The sequence below is a fragment of the Bos taurus genome, chromosome 1, assembly GCF_002263795.3.
Source record: "Bos taurus isolate L1 Dominette 01449 registration number 42190680 breed Hereford chromosome 1, ARS-UCD2.0, whole genome shotgun sequence".
Lineage (NCBI taxonomy): Eukaryota > Metazoa > Chordata > Mammalia > Artiodactyla > Bovidae > Bos > Bos taurus.
Window position 1 is genome coordinate 98,562,864 of NC_037328.1, and position 14,016 is coordinate 98,576,879.

The following is a 14,016-nucleotide window of genomic DNA, read 5'->3' on the forward strand; positions in this document are numbered from 1 at the left end:
TAAAATACTTGAATCACATATTTTCCCTAGAACTTTGTAGGTTTTGATAGCCATAAACTAGCAATAAATATTACTGTGAGGTATCAGGCCGACTTTTTTCCCTATCTCTTCATATGAGATCTCATATTTTTTCTTATATCCTCAATAGAATTTCCTCTCACATATGATCAAGCCTAACTAGTATTTCTAGGGATAGAATGTATTCATTCAATCTGTAGCAACAGATCTTCCTTCCTTTCAGAGGGGAAAAAATCTTGATTATATTTGAATATTTTCTTTTCTATTTATGTATCTATTTTTTTCTATTTCATTGTTTTCACTTTCCTCAGGTATATTCTCCTTACATGGCTATCGCATCAGCAGATTCCATTCTCTCATTACCTGAGTTCACTGTGGACTATATTTATATGATGTGAGGTTTAATTTTCATTTCCACTTCTTTCTGAGCTCTGCCAGCTTACGTTTTCATTTCCCTTTGTTGTCTTTTCATTTATTCCATGAACCCATGTATCTCTGCATAGCACTCACAATTTATAGGGGACACTTTTTCATTATGTCCTTTGGATGCTTGGAATAAATTCAGTTAATATTTTCATGGGCTCCATAACAAAACTCTTCTGCTCCATGTTCATCTTGCTTTTTATTTTCCTATTCCTTTTCTCCTCCTTATAAAAATTTCACTAAAAAGTCTTTGAACGGTTTCATATTTTGGTTCTAAGATGAGGGAAGGTTTTCATGTGCACCAGTTTTTTTAAAAAAAAAAAATCAGATTGGTTTTTGTGCGCCTGTAATTTTTATGGGGGGATGGGCATAGTATGGACTGGGGCTTCCCAGGTGGCACTAGTGGGAAAGAACCCACTTCAAATTTCAGAAGATGTGGGTTGTCCCTGAGTTGAGAAAATCCCCTGGAGAATGAAATGGCAACCCACTCCAGTATTCTTGCCTGGAGAATCCCACGGACAGAGGAGCCTGGGGGGATACAGTCCATGGAGGGGCACAGAGTCAAACACGACCGAAGCAACTTAGCATGCATGCGGTATGGATTAGAGGCTAGAAAAATGATTCTGGTTATTAGGATGCCTCCTTAGCCCAGAATATGACACAAAGTCATGGGATGTGGGTCATGTACTTGTGTGGGTGAGTTTAGCCTCTCTTTAGCAGCAAGGCTGCTTACAGTTCCCTCTTCTTTAGTGAAGACGTGAAATGATAATATACTGTGCCCTTTCTCATTTTATCCAATCTTCCTGCATCTTTGTGATGTCCACTGGGGTTCAAGAAAGCTCCTCCAGCTTGCCCACACACCCAACTTTTGTATTTCAACAAAGGATCTTTAGACTTGCTCCTCTGTGTGTGTCATTGAGAAACAGCTGTTCTGTTGGCCCCAACTCAGAGCTGTAGGGGCCCGGCATCCTCTATGTACGTATTTTCCTTGAACAATTCTTTTATTATGATAATAAATAATATTATTTAGGACAAAGAAAGCTTGACAGTTTTAAACCAAGGTCATGTATTTTTTCCTTCTCTCATGTTTCCTACAGCTTTCAATGGCCTTCTTGAAAACTGACGAGGACATAAAACTCTTCTGTTGTTGGTAATCAGATACCTCCAACACACAATTTGAGGTAGTTTTACAAAAGTTAGTTATTTAAAAGTTTGCTCCTAGTTAAGAATATGCAGAAATTATTCTGTGTTTGTGTTCGTTCATTTTTTTGTTTACTCCCCCAGTAAACTATTTCCTTTATAACTCTACAGGAGTGTGTACTTGCATATGATTAAAGCCACATTTTAAAGTGTCGTAAACAATTCCCACTTAATTATAAGCCCTGGCACTGCATCTGCCTTTAGAATTTAGCTTAATTAGTGCCAAGACGAACAAGGTGACCCTGCAGGCATTGTTACCTTGCTGACACCTGGCCCCCACTTGGCCAGGTGGACACTGGCACCTTCCAGTCACCGGGTCACACTGTCCTGAGACACAAGAACACCGCTGGACACAGTCCTGCCCATAGTAATCTTCAGGACAAGCTGCAGAAAGAAGAAAAACAAAGCAGAGCAAAAGGAAACCAGATTTGCCTTAATAAAGCATTTCACCAGTCAAGATTTGTAAGAACGTGTAGATACATAACCTTTTCTTTTAATCAAATAGGTTTCCCCGACTTGCCCTTGGTTTTCGATTTAAAAGGTTACTATGGGGGAAAAAAAGACCTGTTCAAATTGTTGCTTACTTAGTGCAATTTTAGTTGATATCAGGAATTCCATCCAAATATCTAGTGTCAGACATGTATGTATGTATGTGATATGACACTTAACAGGCTCAGTCTTGTTTTGCTGCGTGGCTGTCTTAGGCTGTGTGTGTATGTATTAATCTTGAGTACAAAAGCGAAAGTGAAGTTCACTCAGTTATTTCTGACTCTTTGCAACCCCATGGACTATACAGTCCATGGAATTCTCCAGACCAGAATACTGGAGTGGGTAGATTGTCCCAACCCAGGGATTGAACCCAGGTCTCCTGTATAGAAGGCAGATTCTTTACCAGCTGAGTCACACGGGAAGCCCAAGAATACTGGAGTGGGTAGCCTATCCCTTCTCCAGCGGATCTTCCCGACTGTGGAATAGAACTGGGGTCTCCTGCATTGCAGGCGATTCTTTACCAACTGAGCTATGAGGGATGCTTCCTCTTAAAGTGCACTTGGAAAATTTAGCTTACACTTCTGTGCCTTATGCTCACATCTCCAAATATTTATGTATTTTTTAATTAATTTCTAAAGTTATTGTGTATTTATCAAAACAAACAAATATGCTAAATTACTGTCAATAGATTATATCTATTAAATTAATTGCATTAATTAACAAAATTTAAAATTAATTTATTCATAAGTTAACACATTTATTAATTTTCTTGCTTGTTTGTTTTGCTGCAATCTCATTCTATCAGTTCAGTGAGATGCTTACCAAAATAGAGACAAAACAAAGATAAAATAAATATCTGTGAGGTTCAATAAAGGGAAAATATATAACAGTGTATACATTGTGTGCTTAGTTGCTCAGTCATGACCGACTCTTTGTGACCCCATGGACTGTATCCCGGCAGGCTCCTCTGTCCATGGGGATTCTTCAGGCAAGTAAACTGCAGTAGGTTGGCATGCCCTCCTCCAGGGGATCTTCCCAACCCAGGGATCGAACCCAGGTCTCTCACATGGCAGGTGTTCTTTCCTGTCTTAGCCACCAGGGAAGTGTGTATACATAAACAAATATAATTCTTTGAATTGTAAAAGGTGACAGAAAACTTGGCTCTGATCTCCATAGCTGTCAAAGCAGAGAAGGAAAATTGCTCAAGTACAAGATCATGGCTTTCTGCAGACAAAACTCCTCCGGACATTCAAGGAAACCATAACTTTTGAAGATTCTCTGGCCTAAGGAAATTTCTCCAACGATTTTCTTTGAAGAACAAACACAAAGGAGCCAGTTAGAACCTTCATTGGGAGATGTTTATGGGCTGGCTTTCACTCAAAGATAACTTGGCCATTGAGGCCTCAGAGGCAGTATCCATTAGGTTTCAATTTTCTGCCACTTGGAGCCAGGACTTTGTCTTATTCATCTTTTATTCTCAGAACAGCAGGATACTGAAGCAGAGTAAGATTACCCTCATAGGAAGAAAACAAGCAACTACCTGCCTGAAGAAGATAAGCATTCTGGATATCTTTACCACATAACCATAACTTTGCCTGATCACAAACTTCGTTATCATTCTTCCAAATAAAAGAATCTCAAGTTCACAATCACAGTCCTTCAGTCTTTAAGATCTTACTCTTATGTGGCAGCCTGGATGGGAGGGAGTCTGGGGGAGAAGGGATGCCTGTATATGTATGGCTGAATCCCTTTGCTGTCCGCCTGAAATTATCACAACACTGTTAATAGGCTATACTCCAATATAAAATTAAAAGTTGAAAAAAAAAATCTTTACTCTTTTGTGAAGTACAAGATAAAGAATGCATGTGAAGTTGTTTCAGTCATGTCTGACTCTTTGTGACCCTATGGACTGTAGCCCATAGGCTACCAGGCTTTTCTGTCCATGGGATTCTCCTGGCAAGAATACTGGATTGGGTTGCCATTCTCTCCTCTAGAGCTTCTTCCTGATCCAGGGATCAAACCCAGGTCTCCTGCATTGCAGGCAGATTCTTTACCACTGAGCCACTTGGGACATCCACCAGGGAAGATACAGAATAGTGCACAAAATATATAATAATAGTGAACAGATCAATAAAGGATCACCAAGCAAACATGCTCATCAACAGCACTAGGATAAAGAATACAACAATGCCAGGATCACCTCCCCACCATGCCCTTTCCAACTCATTGCCTCCTCCATCCTCCCTAAAGACCATCATCATCTTGTGAACTGTCTAAATAGTTGGAAACTGACGGATTTGATAAAAGCAAAATGTGTTTGTAAGGATATTCCCACAATGTCTAAGCCAGTGCATTTGTATGGCATCTTTAATTTATATCTGGTCCCTTAAATTTTATGTCAGTAGTTACTTGTATGATGTTGCTGTTCAGTTGCTCAGTCATGTCTGACTCTTTGTAACCTTACAGACTGCAGCATGCCAGGCTTCCCTGTCCTTCACCATCTCCCAGAGTTTGTATGATGGGTAGTTATTTAAGGTCTTTGGATTTTCAGGAAATGGTTACTTTTAGGTAAGGGGAAACTACTTAATTTTGAGCTAGAAAATTGCTGAGGATAAATGAAATTGTGGAAATTTGGACAATGAATTTGACATTGTGTACATAGGAATCTCCAGTCTGCTCTGATCTTGCCAAACACAATTTCTTATCTTGACTTGAGTCCAGCATTGCTGGGGCCAGAGAGGTTGTGACCAGAGGGCTTCCTGGCTGCCTTCACTGACTTCAGCTCTCAATCAAATTCCTGCCAGAAGTATTCCTCAACCTAGAATTTACTCCTGTTACTGCAGTAAATCATTCTGTAAAATAAATGCCAAAACATGTACTCTCTAAGTGCAGTTCTTTAAAACGCTGATTTAGTATATAAAATTCATAGTAGATAGAGTGACTTACTTTGACTGCAGTCAGCCCCGATGAAGCCAGGAAGGCAGTCACAGGTTCCAATCATGGTGTCACAGCTGCCACCATTCAGGCACTTACACTTCCTTCGGCAATAAGGGCCATAAGTGCCTTTTGGGCATCCTGATGAAAGAGAACAAAACCATATGTGGTATTGTAACTTGAAGCTATCAGTGCTTAACTTCATGCCCATAGTCATGTGGTTAACTCAACATTCCAATGACTGTTTTTGGTATTCTTATCACCTTCAAGATACTGATTCAAGGGATGGACTTATCTGAGGATACAAATGTATAGGGATGGATGCCTTAGAAATGGAGAAGGCACTGGCACCCTACTCCAGTACTCTTGCCTGGAAAATTCCATGGACGGAGGAGCCTGGTAGGCTGCAGTCCGTGGGGTCGCTGAGAGTCAGACACGACTGAGTGACTTCACTTTCACTTTTCACTTTCCTGCATTGGAGAAGGAAATGGCAACCCACTCCAGTGTTTTTGTCTGGAGAATCCCAGAGACAGAGGAGCCTGGTGGGAGGCCGTCTATGGGGTCGCACAGAGTCGGATACGACTGGAGCGACTTAGCAGAGCAGCAGCAGCCTTAGAAATACAGATGGGGACATAGAGTTCCTGAAGCTGTTCATTAATAATACATAAGAAACTTAACCTTGAACTTCCTTGAAAATCTACCCACTTTTAGAGTATGCTCAGAAAAAAAGACAATTCACCAAAGAAGGTTGTTTTATTCCTGCCTAGAAAAAGTCATTCTTTCAGTTACTATCTAAGTATAGTTTGTCTGATCTGGAATGATTTGGGTTTAATACACATAAGAATTCAAAACGGCAACAAGCCTGGAGAAAGCATCTTAATTTTCTATTAGTGTCTCAGTTTTCTACTCTTATCCATGGATCTTGGCTGACCATGATGATACATGTGTAAGAGGTAGATAAATGGCCAGACTTCAAGGCAGAAGGAGACTGAGCAGGGCAAAGAGTGACCTGAAAACCATATTATCTGTGCAATGATCGAAAGATTGGGGGTATTTAGCCAGGAGAAAATAGACCTAAGAAGATAGAACTGTCTTCACACATGAAAAGGAAGTCTTATGGAAAAGGAAGAAGGGGGATATTATCTCAATAAGGAAATACTCTTTGAAAGCGCTGTCCAGGATTGGAATAAGCTTTCACCATGAGGCAGTGAGCTACCCATCTCTGTACGAGTTTAAGTAGAAATAGGATAAGTAACTAGAAGAGAAAATGTAGCAGGGATTCAAGCACATAACTGACTTTGAAGCACTTCCAAATATGTTGTTGTCCTGCTCTATGAAACTTCTGGTACTTTAGTCTTAAAATCACAGAAGTTTTAGTTTCAAGAGACCTCAGGTCCATCTGGCTCAACAATTATTTGAAGATGAGGAAGTAGAGTATAGTTACTTAAAAATGTTATTGCACAAAATTATGTTACCTGGTAAACACAGTTTCCTTTTTCCTGTCATATTTCTAAAATAAAAAGATGTAGAATATTTTGAAAAGACTGAGATTTGAACCCTGTATCTTCCACTTGCTAATGTGGAAGTCCTTCCTTTGAGCTCCTAGTTCTTCACTCCCAAAGAGGATGATAACAGAATCACAGGCTTGTTGTGTGAACAAGTAGGGCACCTAGCATATCACCAATCTCAGATAGCTCCCAAGTTAATGGTAGCCATTATTTTCTTTCACAGTGCCAAGATCATTGGTGGGCCTATGGCAAAACCCTTTTCCTATCTGCTTAACCTGAGTGCAAAGGTTTCGTTTTTGCCTGAGGTCCTTCCTCTTGCACAACGTTTTCACTTGGAAGCACAGTTCTAAAAATGACTAGAGACTGAAGTGGCTGCGACGGCGCACAAGCGCGGCCGGGAGGAGCTACGCCACGTCCAAGGAGCGGTGGCTGCGCGGGCGCCGGGCACCAGAGGGCCTAGAGGAGCTATTCCATGTTCAATGTCAGGAGGGGCGGCAGTGAGGAGATACCCCTCGTCCAAGGTAAGGAGCAGCGGCTGCACTTTGCTGGAGCAGCCGTGAAGAGATACCCCACGTCCAAGGTAAGAGAAACCCAAGTAAGATGGTAGGTGTTGCAAGAGGGCATCAGAGGACAGACACACTGAAACCATAATTACAGAAAACTAGTCAATCTAATCACACTAGGACCACAGCCTTTTCTAACTCAATGAAACTAAGCCATGCCCGTGGGGCCACCCAAGACGGGCGGGTCATGGTGGAGAGGTCTGACAGAATGTGGTCCACTGGAGAAGGGAATGGCAAACCACTTCAGTATTCTTGCCTTGAGAACCCCATAAACAGCATGAAAAAGCAAAATGATAGGATACTGAAAGAGGAACTCCTCAGGTCAGTAGGTGCCCAATATGCTACTGGAGATCAGTGCAGAAAGAATGAAGGGATGGAGCCAAAGCAAAAACAATACCTAGTTGTGGATGTGACTGGTAATAGAAGCAAGGTCCAATGACATAAAGAGCAATATTGCACAGGAACGTGGAATGTTAGGTCCATGAATCAGGGCAAATTAGAAGTGGTCAAACAGGAGATGGCAAGAATGAACGTGGACATTCTAGGAATCAGCGAACTAAAATGGACTGGAATGGGTGAATTTAACTCAGATGACCATATATCTACTACTGTGGGCAGGAATCCCTTAGAAGAAATGGAGTAGCCATCATGGTCAAAAAAAAGAGTGTGAAATGCAGTACTTGGATGCAATCTCAAAAACGACAGAATGATCTCTGTTCATTTCCAAGGCATGCCATTCAATATCACAGTAATCCAAGTCTATGCCCCCACCAGTAACACTGAAAAAGCTGAAGTTGAATGGTTCTATGAAGACCTACAAGACCTTTTAGAACTAACACCCATAAAAGATGTCCTTTTCATTATAGAGTACTAGAATGCAAAAGTAGGAAGTCAAGAAACACCTGGAGTAACAGGCAAATGGCCTTGGAGTACGGAATGAAGCAGGGCAAAGGTTAATAGAGTTTTGCCAAGAAAACGCATTGGTCATTGCAAACACCCTCTTCCATCAACACAAGAGAAGACTCTACACATGGACATCACCAGATGGTCGACACCGAAATCAGATTGATTATATTCTTTGCAGCCAAAGATGGAGAAGCTCCATACAGTCAACAAAAACAAGACCAGGAGCTGACTGTGGCTCAGCTCATGAACTCCTTTTTGCCAAATTCAGACTGAAATTGAAGAAAGTAGGGAAAGCTACTAGACCATTGAGGTATGACCTAAATCAAATCCCTTATGATTATACAGTGGAAGTGAGAAATAGATTTAAGGGACTAGATCTGATAGATAGAGTGTCTGATGAACTATGGACGGAGGTTCGTGACATTGTACAGGAGACAGGGATCAAGACCATCCCCATGGAAAAGAAATGCAAAAAAGCAAAATGGCTGTCTGAGGAGGCCTTACAAATAGCTGTGAAAGAAGAGAAGTGAAAAGCAAAGGAGAAAAGGAAGGATATAAGCATCTGAATGCAGAGTTCCAAAGAATAGGAAGAAGAGATAAGAAAGCCTTTCTCAACGATCAATGCAAAGAAATAGAGGAAAACAACAGAATGGGAAATACTAAAGATCTCTTCTGGAGAAGGCGATGGCACCCCTCTCCAGTACTCTTGCCTGGAAAATCCCATGGATGAAAGAGCCTGGTAGGTGCAGTCCATGGGGTCATGAAGAGTCAGACACAACTGAAGTGACTTAGCAGCAGCAGAGATCTCTTCAAGAAAATTAGAGATACGAAGGGAACATTTCATGCAAAAATGGGCTCGATAAAGGACAGAAATGGTATGGACCTAACAGAAGCAGAAGATATTAAGAAGAGGTGGCAAGAATACACAGAAGAACTGTCCAAAAAAGATCTTCATGACCCAGATAATCACAATCGTATGATCACTCACCTAGAGCCAGACATCCTGGAATGCAAAGTCAAGTGGGCCTTAGAAAGCACACTACGAACAAAGCTAGTGGAGGTGATGGAATTCCAGTTGAGCTATTCCAAATCCTGAAAGATGATGCTGTGAAAGTGCTACACTCAATATGCCAGCAAATTTGGAAAAGTCAGCAGTGGCCACAGGACTGGAAAAGGTCAGTTTTCATTCCAATCCCAAAGAAAGGCAATGCCAAAGAATGATCAAACTATCGCATAATTGCACTCGTCTCACATGCTAGTAAAGTAATGCTCAAAATTCTCCAAGCCAGGCTTCAGCAATATGTGAACCGTGAATTTCCAGATGTTCAAGCTGCTTTTAGAAAAGGCAGAGGAACCAGAGATCAAATTTCCAACATCCGCTGGATCATTGAAAAAGCAAGAGAGTTCCAGAAAAACATCTATTTCTGCTTTATTGACAATGCCAAAGCCTTTGACTGTGTGGATCACAGTAAGCTGTGGAAAAATCTAAAAGAGATGGGAATACCAGACCACCTGATCTGCCTATTGAGAAACCTATATGCAGGTCAGGAAGCAACAATCAGAACTGGACATGGAACAACAGACTGGTTCCAAATAGGAAAAGGAGTTCATCAAGGCTGTATATTATCACCCTGCTTATTTAACTTATATGCACCCTGCTTATTTAACTTATATGCAGAGTACATCATGAAAAATGCTGGGCTGGAAGAAGCACAAGCTGGAAACAAGATTGCCAGAAGAAATATCAATAACCTCAGATATGCAGATGATACCACCCTTATGGCAGAAAGTGAAGAGGAACTGAAAAGCCTCTTGATGAGAGTGAAAGAGGAGAATGAAAAAGTTGGCTCAACATTCAGAAAACTAAGATCATGGCATCTGGTCCCATCACTTCATGGCAAATAGATGGGGAAACAGTGGAAACAGTGTCAGACTTTACTTTCGGGGGCTCCAAAATCACTGCAGGTGGTGACTGCAGCCATGAAATTAAAAGACGCTTACTCCTTGGAAGAAAAGTTATGACCAACCTAGATAGCATATTCAAAAGCAAAGACATTACTTTGCCAACAAAGGTCCATCTAGTCAAAGCTATGGTTTTTCCAGTGGTCATGTATGGATGTGAGAGTTGGACTCTGAAGAAAGCTGAGTGCCAGAGAATTGATGCTTTTGAACTGTGGTGTTGGAGAAGATTCTTGAGAGTCCCTTGGACTGCAAGGAGATCCAAACAGTCCATTCTGAAGGAGATCAGCCCTGGGATTTCTTTGGAAGGAATGATGCTAAAGCTGAAACTCCAGTACTTTGGCCACCTCATGCGAAGAGTTGACTCATTGGAAAAGACTCTGATGCTGGGAGGGATTGCGGGCAGGAGGAGAAGGGGAGGACAGAGGATGAGATGGCTGGATGGCATCACCGACTCGATGGACGTGAGTTTGAGTGAACTCCGGGAGTTGGTGATGGACAGGGAGGCCTGGTGTGCTGCGATTCATGGGGTCTCAAAGAGTCGGACACGACTGAGCGACTGAACTGCACTGAACTGAACTGAGAGACTGAATGACACTGGCTTCCTTCCACTTGATCCTGTATTTCTATGTAAGAATTGATGGTAAAGAACACTTTTGAGTGTTGCACATGTAGCAGGTTTTAGACAGCAAGAAATGGTTTTTATTGAAACTCTAATTGCTTATAATCCCTATCTATATCCCATCCTAGAATCCACTGTCTCATCTTGAGCCTTAGACTCAAATGGCTTCTCCTTCCCTCCATCAGTCCCTTTCTCTTTCATTTTAAAATATTAATAAAATCCTTCAAGATGGAGAATGAACGGAAAACAGCTAAGATCATTCTTATCAAAGGTTACTTTTCTGTTACAGCTGTTGTATTACTTTTTTCCTTTCTATGAAAAATGAGAAATGCACTTCACATTCTTACCTATTGTTTCTTCCTTCCAAAGGATGCCAGTTCTCATAGTCAATGGATACTTCTTTGGTGTACAGCATTCTTTAGTCCTCCTAAGAAGTTATTTTTGTCCCTTACTAAAATTCAATGGAGTGTATCTAAAAACAGAACTAGTGGTTTAAAGAGTCTCTGTCTTCTCTTATTCACCACAATATAAAATGCTTTCATGTCTATCTGGGTCAGTCTTTCAGAATGTAACTTTTAATAGCTTTTATCATTATTATATGATGCTTAAATATTTGGTTGCTTGATAGTGGAGATAAAAAACACAAAGAAAAAAAGGTATAGTTGGAAACAATGAAGTGTGGTGTGTACTGCTGGCATGTTGCTTCTAAAAAGGAGGTTAAATTAAGAATTGACTAATATAAAAAATTCTGCAATCCCTTGAGTTGGTAGTGAAAAGTGATGTGGGTTTTTATTCAAATAGGGAAATGAAAACAACCCATAAAGTGAAATTTACATATTCATTAATTAGGAAAATGTTGAACTGTAGATATAATAATGGGTATAAAAGAATGAGCGTCAGTTAAAAGGAAAGAAGAATTAGACGCTGTTATCTGATGAATTTATATAACCGATATATGTAAAGATCTATATTTTAAGATCACTTTCATTTGAATTGAAGTGACTTGGAAAACATAATTTCTCTCTGACATATACTCATTTCAAACTGCCTGAATGGTGGTTTTGCATTTGAAAATATCATCTTTTGCTGTTTCTTCTTGGTATACAGAAAGAAAATAAGCCTTCAACTTAATTATCCTTTTAAAATTTGGACACTGAATATGATGAAATTAACCTTCTAATGAGCATAACATCTGTTAAAAGACAGTATATGCACTAACCTCTTAATCCCGCAACTCATTAAATTTATATTAAGAGTATGATATCTGTTTACAAAAGTACCCATAACTTTTTTCCCAAGAATAAGTTATTTTACTGACAGCTCTACTTTCTCATATAATTCTGTGACTATGTGAAAGTCTAACTTCTAGAATCATGCACACATCTCTTGCTCAGATGTTCACTAAATTTAACAAGTAAACATACGCCCAGGAGATAATGATTTCATTTGGCTTGATGGGGTGTTCAGTCTCCCCTCTCTCATTTCCTAAAATTCCACTTTGATCATTGCTTGGCCTTTGTTCTATTCTTTACAATTATTTTCCCCAGGAAATTTTGTTTCTTGAACAATGGATATTTGGTTATTTTCCATTGTGTGTGTGTGTGTGTGTGTGTGCACATGTGCTCAGTCGTGTCTGACTCTCTGAGACCCCATGGACTGTAGTCCACTAGGCTCCTCTGTCCATAGGATTCTTCAGGCAAGAACATTGTAGTGGATTGCCATTTCTTCTTCCAGGGGATCTTCCCAACCCAGGGATCTGGCATCTCCTGCCGTGGCAGATTTCTTTACCACTGTGCCACGTAGGAAGCCATTATTTTCAATTAGAAGATGATTATTAATATTTTCCCTTATCCTTGCACCACCCCCTCTACATGAAGGAGATTAACTAAGAAGCTTGGAAATGAATTCGCCATTCTGATTTGTTTAAATATTAAAGGTTACTGTATACCATGATGAAGCAAGTGACATTTGGGAAGTTTAATTAGGAAGTTAGAACAAGCAAGGTTGTGATTGTATCTTGAGACACTTAGCTCCAAAGCAAATGAAAAGCATGAATCTGTTTTTCAGTCTGTTTTCCTAGTAGTATCTGACCAGTTTATTCACATATGCACCAGCCATTGTTACACAGTTTTATTTTATTCTTAAAAACAGATACTAAGATTTGGTCTGTCTGAATAGTCATTGCTATGAGCAAAACCATTTAAGCCAAGCTTCCACTCATGTCTTGACATCTTCCTCTTGGCACAGGTAAGCTATCCTGTGGCCCATGTTTCTCAAAGTGTCTTAAACCAAGTGTTATGGGTCTTCTTATAGATACTGTCAACAGAGTGGTCTATGGTTCTAGAGGATTCCAATGCTTTCAGTTCACTCAGAGAGACTTCTAATAAATCATACTGCAGGTTGGAGAAATGAAAGATTTCCAGGATCTGTAATCACTTAACAATTTCATGTTGCTCATAAAATACATAGCAAGATGAATTTACATCTACCAAGTTTGTTTGTTTTCCTCCCTACTTGCTATCCATCAGATCAGATCAGATCAGTCGCTCAGTCATGTCCGACTCTTTGCGACTCCATGAATCGCAGCATGCCAGGCCTCCCTGTCCATCACCAACTCTCTGACTGGGACTAAACCACCCAGTATAAATTAAGGAAAAGTGGTGAGATTTCTACTCCATTTGTCTGCTTCCTCTGACCTCTACTGAGAGAAAATGTTGATTCTTCACTCCAAACCTGGGAAGATGAAAGCCTGGTTGTTTTTGGCTGCTGTAATGTTTGCTTTTGAGCCAGCTACACCTTTTATGGATATTTTCTTGAACCCCTCTTTTGTCGTCCCGTAATTACAGTGCATCTTGCCAAGGAACCTTTGCAGCAACTTCCAACCACGTGTTGCCTGGAACTGAGCCCATTGGACTAGTCAGGGAGCGGCTCCCGGCCTCAACCTGGCTTTTTCAAGGCAAAGCTCTCCTCCTTCAACCCAAGGTAGCTGGCTTTCTGAGATGTAAGCTTTCAGTTTACATTTACATTTCAGCTTTATGTAACTTAATTTTGATTTATTCAGATGAAATATCCTTGATATCAAGAAGAAATTTTTCCTGAGAAATGTGACAGCCTCAAATGTGAGAAAATCACTCCTTTCTTCCATTGCTTGAGATTTGCCATGACCGAAAAAATAATTAAAATTTTATTAATTTAATGCTTTAGTTCTTCATTGTAAGTTTGAATAATGCAATGGTTGTGGGTTCTATGGGTGTATTAAACCATTTTTGTACATGCTTAACTGTGTTTTTAGTTGGTAAAGTTTAAAATTAGGACAAATGTGAGAATTGATATTCAAAATATATATTCTATGGCTTGTGGAAAATGGGAACCAATAGCTTGATCATGAGTCTAT

General features: G+C 40.2%; 1 protein-coding gene across 1 annotated transcript in view; it reads right to left on the reverse strand.

The window, feature by feature from the left end:
* The window catches only part of EGFEM1 (EGF like and EMI domain containing 1), a 693,443-nt gene that overhangs the window by 25,741 nt on the left and 653,686 nt on the right, over positions 1–14,016 (reverse strand). The window contains exons 18-19 of the mRNA XM_059888727.1: positions 5,077–5,205; positions 1,900–2,025 (exon numbers count right to left, since the gene is read on the reverse strand). Coding sequence (XP_059744710.1) covers positions 1,900–2,025; positions 5,077–5,205 — 255 coding nt within the window. The remainder of the gene's footprint in view (positions 1–1,899; positions 2,026–5,076; positions 5,206–14,016) is intronic.